Source organism: Phyllostomus discolor, chromosome 10 (assembly GCF_004126475.2).
Source record: "Phyllostomus discolor isolate MPI-MPIP mPhyDis1 chromosome 10, mPhyDis1.pri.v3, whole genome shotgun sequence".
Classification (NCBI taxonomy): domain Eukaryota; kingdom Metazoa; phylum Chordata; class Mammalia; order Chiroptera; family Phyllostomidae; genus Phyllostomus; species Phyllostomus discolor.
Window position 1 is genome coordinate 30,025,181 of NC_040912.2, and position 10,861 is coordinate 30,036,041.

At 41.1% G+C, this 10,861-nt stretch overlaps 1 protein-coding gene across 2 annotated transcripts in view; it reads right to left on the reverse strand.

The window, feature by feature from the left end:
• The window catches only part of VPS50 (VPS50 subunit of EARP/GARPII complex), a 118,642-nt gene extending 109,659 nt beyond the window's left edge, over positions 1–8,983 (reverse strand). For both annotated transcript variants that reach the window (XR_004899621.1, XM_028525596.2), the window contains exons 1-2: positions 8,825–8,983; positions 1,216–1,284 (exon numbers count right to left, since the gene is read on the reverse strand). Coding sequence is in view for 1 of the 2 variants with exons in the window: in XM_028525596.2 (XP_028381397.1) it covers positions 1,216–1,284; positions 8,825–8,857 (102 nt within the window). In the remaining variant the exon portion in view is untranslated. The remainder of the gene's footprint in view (positions 1–1,215; positions 1,285–8,824) is intronic.
• Between the last annotated feature and the right edge of the window lie 1,878 nt (positions 8,984–10,861).

The window sequence follows — 10,861 nt, forward strand, 5'->3', positions numbered from 1 at the left end:
ATTAGGATTTATAGCTATCTCTTAGTTCCCAATTTTATGACATTCAGTAATCTTTCATAACATTATATAAAACTATTCAAAATGCCTCCATATAAATAAATAAATTATTTTTTAAAAAATGCCTCTTGCCTTGGCTGGTATAGCTCAGTGGACTGAGTACTGGCCTGTGAACCAAACGGCTGCCCAGTTCGAATCCCATCAGGGCACATGACTAGGTTGCAAGCCAGGTCCCCCACCTGGGGGCGTGCAAGAGGCAACTAATAGACGTGTCTCTTGTACATGGAGGTTTCTCTCTCTTTCTCCCTCCCTTCCCTCTAAAAATTAAAAAAAAAAAAAATTAATGCCTCTTTAAGGTTTTTGTCTGAACCACTTCAGGGTTGGCTAGAATGTTATATCTGGAGGGTATATTTGGGTCTGACCCAAAAAAAGGCTAAGCAGTAAACACAAAATTCACTTTAGAGGGTAAGGCACCTCAAAGAAGTGGGAAATTATCTTCCTAAGCAGCTGACACTGGGGTGTGACAAGAAGATTTCTAATTGCCAAGCCAGCCACAGAAAACAAATAGTCTTTTCAAATATGATCCTCAAATTGAAAATCACAAGCGCATACATTGAGAAGAACAATCTTTAATCAGTGATGGAGCTGTTACAGAGACAGCTTCGAGTGGCAAGGACCCAGAGTGAGAATCAGCAGGGATTTATATATTTAACAATTGTTAATAATTCTCCTGAGGGGAAGCCACGCTACCTTTCAAATAACACCTACTAAATTTGTAAACTAAGAAACTCATATGAATATCAAGGGATTAAAATCCAAGATATCTACAACTTAAAGTAAGTTACACTTTAGCTACTTATTCAAAAATCTCTGCTCCATAACAAAAACATAATTATGATTTTTGGTTCAGAGTGTTGCCATATAAAAGTATATTATTTCCCCAAATTACGTCAAATAAATTAGTAAATTTCATGTATACATATATAACTGCTTTCATGCTAAGATCTGATGCAATAAAAAAACTGAATTTATCAAGTTTGCATTTCCTGCTTAGCTATCATGAATTATACTGGAGCCCAACAAGTAATGAAAGCAATAGTAAGTCCCAAGCCTCCTGCACTACAAAAATTTATCTATCTTACAACAATCATCTGCATGAGGGAAGAAAAAGTGTCCGTAAGGCAGTGAAAAGTCGTGCTCACACAGGGAGACCAATACCTTTCCAGGGGCCCGGAGGCTTTCGATGGCGCCCAGATCGCTGAGGCTCTCCGGGGGGCTTTTCAGACCCTTAAAAAAAGAAGATAAAAGGAACTTTAATTGTGCTGCAGAACTATAATATGATAGAACATACCTATTCAAATAGAAATCACCATTTTAAAAACAGAAATTTTACTGCTTTAAAATATATAGAATATGTATCCTAAAAAACACGTCACTTAATACATACAGTATTATTATTAAATCAAGTAAAGATGTACTTTTGGTAGTTTGGAATAAAAATATCATACGGCAACTCAAAACTAATGAAGACTAACTTAACCATAATTTAAAAATGACCAAAAGAAAAAAACTTTTGAGTGGCAAAAAGCATTCCACAAAAACACTTATCTATTATTACCAAATTCACCTGGTAAAATGGTCAAAGATGTATGATTCACAGATTTAATACACCAACCAACTGAGCAAATCAAAGAATTTTAAATACTACTAATTCTTAATACATAAGTAATCCCTTGGTTTTACCTGATTTAAGTTATCACCAATGTACCCAATTTCTACTGCATAATTGAGACTTAAATCTCACGTCCCTCTGCTTTCTACCAAGTCTTAACCTCTTTGGGACCTGGTAATTCCTATATCCATATCAACTGAGGTATTCTGAAAGTCTCATTTGCGCCAGGAAAAATTATCAAGACAGAAGGAAGTTAGCAATTTAAATTTTTTTTAAAAGTCTCATTTTAAAAAGAGGCCATTCGAAGCAGACACCTAAGGTTCCTATAATGTCAGTGTGGAAGCAAAAATGGCTGGTACGTTTGTTTGAGGAGAGGTTTATGCTGCAGTCGTCTTCATCCTGTAGGTGTGCCGTACTGGGCCTTCGATGTCCTTAGTATTCAAAATACATGGTACACTGAAGGTCGACTGAGCCTGAGAGCAGAACTCGCTTGTTTTTAAATTTTAGAGGTGTATTATATCTTCCATATTGTAAAATACTACCAGTCATAAGTACCATTTTTATGACAAGGTGCTCTGCCTACCCCAAGTGTCTTCCAGGACCCCCAGAGTGCTCCACCCACACCCAGCCTTCACTCTCATGCCTGTCTCTCCCCACCCCACCCAGAGTTCTGTCTCATCTCTTTCACTCCCATTCTCCTTCATGCTCACGTGCGCGCGCGCGCGCCATCTCTCTTCTCTCTCTCTCTCTCTCTCTCTCTCTCACTCACACACACACACACACACCACCTTCTAAAGAAACCAGTAACCCCCTTTCAGAATTAACTCCTCTATGCAGTCTTCCTAAATCCCTATGTTTCAAACAACACACTATTTCTCAGTATTGTCCATGGATCACCTCAATCAACACCCCCCACGGAACACTTTATAAAAAAGATTCCTGGGGCCCCACCATGGATCTAATGAATAGGTATTTCTGGATTAGGACCAGAAACTTCACTTTAACAAACAAACCAGGTGATTCATATAATCACTAATGTTTTAGAAACCCAGCCAGACATTTCCCAACACAACACTTCTGCCAAAGTGGTTAAGTTTTAATTATTAAATGTATCTCTTTCTCTCCCAGACTGACGTCCCAAGAGAAGGGAGACACCAAGTGTTATATGCCTCTATAGCCCAGCAAATATAGGCCGGCAAAGCTCCAGGAACAGAATCAACAGCAAAGAAACGAGTAAATTATTCAGCATAAGTCCTTGGGCAAGCTCCACTCTCCAACTAATTAGAACACTGTTCCCATGGGAACATGCAATTGACTTTAAAATTAAGCTCCCAGGGCAGTTTCCTAGAATAAGGGAAGCATACTGAGGATTATTGTCTCACAATGACTGAGGAAATGAAAGTATGTAACTACTGTGGGTTTGTTCCTCCTTGTCCGGGTTTCTCACCAAAAGTCACCATGAGGGCAGGACAACAATAGTGGCAGATAAGGCAAGGTTGGTTACAGGACTAAACCTCTATATACATTATATACCTCCGCATGTATACCTAACACACAGACGTGCTACAGAAAGATCTGATCAGATCACTGCGGAGAAGTAGGGAGGGGCCATAGGAGGAGTTTGCCTGGCAATGGTAAATAGCCTAGGATGGGATTGGCTAAGAAGCTGAAAGCCTCTAGAGTGCAAGGAATCACAGGCAAGAAGATTTGAAATAAAAGAAGGGCTCTCAGACTGGTGGGCTCAGGCTTTCTCTCGTTCTCCGGCTCTCTTCTTCCTTGAGGATGCCTGGATGATCCTGCTGCAGCTGCCTGCATTTCCCAATGGACGGTATTTTGGATGGGAAAGAACTCAGGGTGCAGCCTACGGTCCAGCTGCCTGGCAAGTTTCTTCTTCTTTTGGTGTTCTAGAGGAAACAACTTCTGAGGCAGTGGCCTGCCATTCTTCGAAAATTGTGTAGCTTTTAGTATCTTATGTTGTTTTAGTTTCTAAACTAACCCTATAGAAATAAGATAATTAAAAACAGGGGGCATGCTAGCAGAAATCAGGTGTTAATAGTTTACCCTTAATTGACAGGCCTACATGATTCAAGCTGTACCCAAAAACTTACAGTTTAACTTTAATTGATAGGCCTAAGTGACTAATGCATGTGGAAAGCTGTTATTCCAAAATCGTGAAGCCTTTGAATAAAGACTCCCCCTCTTTATCACCAAACTTTCGCCTCTGGAATTTTGTCTAGAGGGTGGAGGCCAGCAGTGGAACCCCAACTGCTATTCAGAAACTTACATACTTATCAATATGTATGAGAGTAAAACTTCCTAATTTGACTCAAAATTACAACCACCCTTAAAATATCTTTTTTAAAATGCAATTGCCATGCCTTTTAAACTAACATTTTCAAAGGATAGATTTGCTTAATCAATCTAACAGAAAACCTTGGGGAAATACATTGCGAGCAATTTTCTTTCCCCAGAACTACTCAGTAAAAAAAAAAAAATGCCTGAAATATAAACAAGTGACATGTACCAGTATCTCAAGAAAGGCCTTACTTCCAAATTAGTCACCACACACAATAATTTGCCACTCATATGCGACAACTTTCCACCAAATGCACAAAAATAATAATAAAAGCTGGAAACCCTCTGTACACCATAGGAAGGCGGGGAATGCAGTGATTCAAGGGATGGGCCCTTGGCCTTGAATAACTTACATACCCTGCCTGTTATTTTATTCTAACGTTGGTGACAATAACCCAGAGGCTGTTATCGCAGAGAAATGCTATTCTTCTATCAAAACTAACAAAAATTAACACCAGTATCTCAGAGTACAACATTGACACCTGCATTTTTAGGATTATAAATCTTGAATCCTTTGATTTGCAGTTTTATAAATTTCTAACAAATGTGACATCATTTCTTTTATCTTCACCTCTAAAGCAGGAAGTCATGGTTATAATTGTAGTACTCTGCCTTTAAACTGAAACTTTCACTGTAACCATTAACCATTACTTAATTTTCTTTTATATTTGTTTTGATAATTTCCTCAGTTTAAGTTTATGCAAAATTCAGCATAAAAAAATTCTTTTTTACCCAAATCAGATTAACACTTCACACTACTTCTGTTATGTTGACAAATCCTCAATTTCTATTTATGAGACCAGCAGCTTATGTCCCAATGATCAAAAGGAGCTTTGGAGATGATCTGTGTTTCCTGCTCTTTTCAGCAACATTCAACAGTCTTTATACTCAGTCCTCAGTTTCCCTGGAACGCACCCTACTCAGACTTCCTTCCACACCGCTTCACAGAGTAAGTGCTGTTGTCGAGTCGCTGATGACCTCCACGCTGCTCATCCAAAGGCTGACTCCTGTCTTCACCTTGTCGCCCATCTGCAGCATTTAACCCAGCTGATCACTCCCTCCTCTCTCAAACTCTTTACTGGGCCTCCAGGACCCACTCTATTGGGCTGCACTCTCTGTCCACCATTCACCCAATGAATATTTATTGAGCATCTGTTACGGAACAGGTGCTCACTGGGATGCTGCAGATTTCCTACCTCTCTATCTGCTCCTTCGCAATTGATGTGCTAGCTCCACCTCTTCCCCCTGATCTTGCAACACAGAATTCTCAAAAGCTCAACTGTGGACTCTTGTTTTATATCTATATTCACTCTGTTGGTGATCTTGGCCAATTTATATACGTTCTATATGTTCTCCACTCCTACATTTTTACCTATACCCTGGAATTCTTCTCAGAAATACAGACTCTTTTAGCCAACTGCTACTTTTTATCTCTCCACTTAAATATCTAAGAGGCTTTCAAATGAATGAGTCTAAAAACCTTCTCTCTTCCTTCAATCTTTTCCTCCCTCAGCCTTACCCACTTCATTAAATGGCAATTCCATTCTTCCAATTGCTGGGGCCAAACCATTCGGAGTTAACCTTGATGCTTCTCTTTCTCTCAAAGCCAAATCCAATCTGTCAAGAAATCCTGCCAACTCTACATTTAAAACATTTCCACAACCCAACCTTTTCTCAACACTTCCACCACTGGCAGCCCGGTTAAGGCCACACCCTCTCTCACCTGGATTAACCACAACAGCTCTTTTGCCCATATGGATCTCAGAGAGACTGTGGGTTCGGCTCCAGACCACCACGATAAAGTGAGGTGTAATCTTTTTGCTGGTGGAGGATCTTGTCTTCAATTTGTAAACAACACAACATCTGTGCAATAAAGCGCAATAAAAATGAGGTATGCCTGAATACTTAAAGCATAGGCCAGAAAGATCTTTCTGAAGTATATGTATAATTACAATCCTCCTCTGCTTGCTATTTCAATCAAACAGAAGCGATGAGTGAGGAGAAAAGGAGGAGGAGATGAGGTCAGGATGAGGTTCTCTGTGATCTGGTTCCCTGCTCTCGACCTCATCTCCAGCTACTTTCTCCTCACTCTCAACCCCACCCACACTAGCCTCCCGCTGTTCCTCAAACAGGCTCCAGCCTCAGGGCCTCCGCATTTACTTTTCCTGCCACCTGCCACCTGGAAAGCTGCTTCCCAGACACCCACATGGTTTGCTTCCTCACTTTGCTCAGGTTTTTATTCAAACGTGCCCTTCTCAGGGAGGCCTTCCATTGCACCCTATCTAAAATTGCAAACGACTCAAATAGTCAACTCCCAGGACTCCCCATCCTCTTAGCCCTCGTCTGTTTTGTTCACTGCTGCATCCTCCAAACTTAGAACAGTGCCTGGTACCTAGTGTTCCATAAACATGTTGAATGAACTGAAAGAACAGAGGCAGGCATAATGGAGAAAGCCTCTCGTCTAAAAAAAGAGATCAAACAAAGCCTACTCTATTCCACATCAAGGTCATGGGAAAGCCAAAATGCCAAAAACAAAACAAACAAACAAACAAACAAACAAAAACACAAGTGTCAGAGATCTTAATTTCACATCTCTTCCAATTAACAATATATTACTAGCATGTTCTATAGCCTCACCCCAAAAAATCTTTGTGTATATGTATGTGTAACACTACTCATTTAATCCAGTAACAAACGATACTAAATAAAATCCCCGGCGTAACTCTTAGGTGGCATGCTACTTTTTTATACCATACAGTTTCACAAACTGTATTAATAATGATCAAATTTGTGGAGCCAAGCTTTCATTAAATATAATTAGGATGACTTTAAAAATCTGTGTAAAATTCCTTTTACCTCACTTTTTACATAGGATAGTTGTAGCTTTTCACACGGTTCTCTGGCTTTTTTTTTTCCTCTTCATTCTAAGCACCGACTTCACCTGGTTATGTCTAATACACAGCTGACTGGGGCTGAAGTTGCCGTTTTGAGCACAATTCCACTACATTTAGGAGACAAACTTATTGCCACTGGGACCTGGACTTCTGTATTTTTACTCATTATTACAAAAGATAGTTAAAAAACAATAAATGACCAAAGCTGCTGTACAACCATGACAATGCTGACCACCCTGACTTGCACAGCAAGCAACGTGAGAGAGTGCCGAACTTAGTTGATGCACGGAATTCCAAATTCAGCATTCCAAGGCAGTTTAGGGTCATTAGTGGTAATAATGTATGAAAGTGCACATTGTTTTAAAAGTCAGATGCCAAAGTCAGCCTATTGTTTGAATTACTCAACCGCCTGCCAGATTTCCTGCTTTCCCACCATCCATGCAGCCACCGAGATGATCTCTATGATCAAACACTTCCTTGACAAGGCCCACAACTCAGTTGAGTCCTTTATTTATCTCTTTACCTTCATCACATCATATAAACATCATCACCAGGCTAAACCCATGAGGTTATTTATTATTCCTATTTTAAAGATGGGGAACAGATGATGAAAAAAGTTAGGTGACTTGCTCAAGGTCACACAGCTACTATAGATAGAATAGAGCGGGACCTGAACTCATTCTCAAGTAAGAAATGGTATGAAGCGTAACACCAGTATTCAACAAATGTGAAGGATTGTCAAATGGTACTACCCACTTACTTAAATCTTTTGTTAATCATAGAACTTTTTTAGTCTATGCCCATGACATTAGCACTGTTATCTGATGGGTAAAATGTCATGTAGGACTCATGTATTGTTAGCCAGAAATCTACAAATTGTAACCTGTCCAGATACCTCTCAAATTCTAAGTTCGCAAATCCAAATAAGAATTTAATTTGGAATTTGTATTCTTTTTTAAGCATCAACAAAATAACTCAAAAATGAACTTTTCTTTAAATGATTATCATACACCTTCGCCAAAGTTCTCAAAACCACACTGATTGAAAACTCTAATCTGAATTATCCTTCTCTCATATTAAAATAATAAAGATGGCCAGTGATAGGGAAATGTTAGAGTTCAAGTAACTAAAGCTACCTAAAACCAAGTCATGATTAATAAAAAAGGGAAATTTCTCCCACTTCTTGCTTGAAGGAAGCTGAAGCATTATTAGGAAGACCCCGACTTTATGAGATCGGATAGAAAATAGCCAGGTTTTATTCATGAATTATCACCCTGGCAAAAAATAAAAGACTATTATTTTGCCAGGACAATGATAAAAAGCAGTATTTCACAAAGAATTCTCACATACATTAGCTTACTGATGACTCTCAGAACTGTGAGATGGAATTAACAAAAAAATAAATAAATAAATCATCCTCATTTGCAGAAACTTAAGCTACAAGGCTTGGGGACTTGCCAAAAGTCATAAAGCAACCAATTCTGTCACCAAATTATCCGCTGTTTTCACTCTTTCGAGGTCATCTCTACCGCACAGACCTCACTTCCCTAGCCAGGCCACCCACTCAAAGACGACAGATAGTTTGGAAAAGGGAACTCCGGAAGGCACCTGGGGCTGTTGGTAGGGAGATGGCACACAGAGGAATAAGGGAGACAAAGCAAGCGCTGATTCCCTCACTACCCTCTTCTAAAGAAATGTTCCTGGGACGCCGCTTCCCGCTCAAGCAAGGCTCTGGACTGGGGTGCTCAGTTGAGTTTTTCAGGGCGTGCACCGGCTTGCCGGGACCCAGGACACCAGCCACCACCTACAACTTAGGTCTCCGCGCACCACGGCCCAGAAGCAGAACCTCTCAGCCTCTCTCCCAGCGGAGATGAAGGAGGCCATTGCTTCCGCCTCCGCGACTTACCTGTCGGGTCATAAGAGATTTGATTTTTTGCATGTCGAAATCGTGACAGAGGTCCCCCAGCCGCAAAGAACTAACAAATCACAACAAACCACCACCGGCTAGTCCAGACACAGGGAAGCCATAGTGAGTGGTCACGTGAAGCTGCCGACCTTCCCTTTTCCTGGGCATGCTGGGAACTGTAGTCTTCCGCCTGCCGCCCGCACCTCCAGGTACCACATTTCCCAGGAAGCCTAGCAGCCAGCGCCCTGATGAACCCTGCCAACCTTCCTCCGAGCGACCTAGACGGTATCTTGTCTTTACCTGCTGTCGAAAGTTCTAGACGCGAGGCGAAAAACTAATTCTTAGGTGACCTGGCACTGAGAGATGGGGACAAACACCAAAAAATAGTATATAAACCAGCCGGACATGATGCCCCCAGGAGTGGGACAGGAGGAGAGGAAGCCCCGCCAGATCAGGAGAGGCGGGTGGGGAAACGGAGTCTCCCGTGAAGCAGCAGGACCTCCAGGGAAGACGCTCTCCAAGGGATGACTGAGCACTGTGGGCTTGGGAAGGAGAGGTGTGGTCCAAGTTGTGCAATGGGCTGCTGGCCAAGATTAGCACTGACATTCCCCAGCCTTGGCATCCACTGCAAAGAGCCCCAAAGATTTAACCCCCACTTATTTTACTACCAGCATCATCTAAGGCAAGTCAAGAAGGGAAATATAATAAATACAAATGTCAAGATACAATAAAGATTAAATTTTAAAAGTTAGGAGCAAAAAGAATAATTGCAAAGATCACTTTGAAGTCCTTTTCTCAACTTTTAGCAGTTTAGTTAAATTGAGAAAAGTGATAGGAAAGTCATTTCAGGCTGAATTTAGGAAAAAAATGCAATTATGAGAATACAGGGGGAGGGGGAAGAAAGCAACACATAGCTAACAATAATAGCTAACATTTTTTGAAAGCTTTCTATATGTCAAGAAGTCTGCTAATAGCTTTACATGTATTACCTGATCTAGCCACACAAGCATCCTAATGGGGTCGATAACTATTATCCCCATTTTGAAGATGAGGAAAATGAGGTGTGGAGAAATTAAGCAATTTGCCTAACATTACTGCAGACGTGCGTGCAGAAACTGAAGGTCTGTTTATCCAGATGTTTTATGTGTGGGGTGGGAGAGTGAGTCCTAAGCCCCTGTGGAAGAGAAAGAGGCCACACGCTAAACCTGACAAGATTCTGCCTGGCAGCCTTACAAACTCAGAAACAAAAAGTAGCCACGGAGGCTTGTCTGAACATAAAAATTCCTAACTAAAAAAGGATCATAGTTCAAGGGATGAAGCCAGCACCATTTGCTGAGCAGGACTATGACCTTGTTAAACACAACGGCCATTTTACTCTTCTGACTCTATGTCCCCAGCACTGGAAATTACTGGAAGCATGAACAGAACGTGGCTGACTGCTCCCTGCAGCCACAGGCAGAAAGTAACATTGGAATACAATGCAGCCTGGTAATACAATGCCCCAACAGCTTGGGGGTTGCACAACAGCAACCCCCCCAACCCTTTTTGTAACCCCTCCGAGCTGGTGTAACTCTCCACACCATGCATGCCCCTCTCCTTTCTCAGAGAGTGAATAAAAGCTTTATTCTCTACGCTTTCTTCTCTTTGTGAATTCTTCCATAGCCCGCAACACCAACCACCCTAATGATAGTCCTGGCCAGTGTGGCTCAGTTGGTTGAGCACTGTCCCAAAAACCAAAGGTAGGTAGTCACACCCCAGGCTTGTAGCTTTCTAGACAAAGGTCATTCTTTACCTTAAATGAGCCTCTATTGTCTTTCTCCATCTAAAATAACATACCTTTGGAATGTCAGAGTACCCTTTTCAGACCCCTCAGGGCACACCGAGGCATGAGATCACAGAACCCTTCATTGTTATCATGTTCCCTGAATACCATGTCTGTGTGCTGTAAATGTTAATTGTTAACTGTCCTGTACCCACGAATGTAAAAGAAGTACGTGTGTCTCCATTTTACTCTTTATCCGATCTCAGAGATTTCCC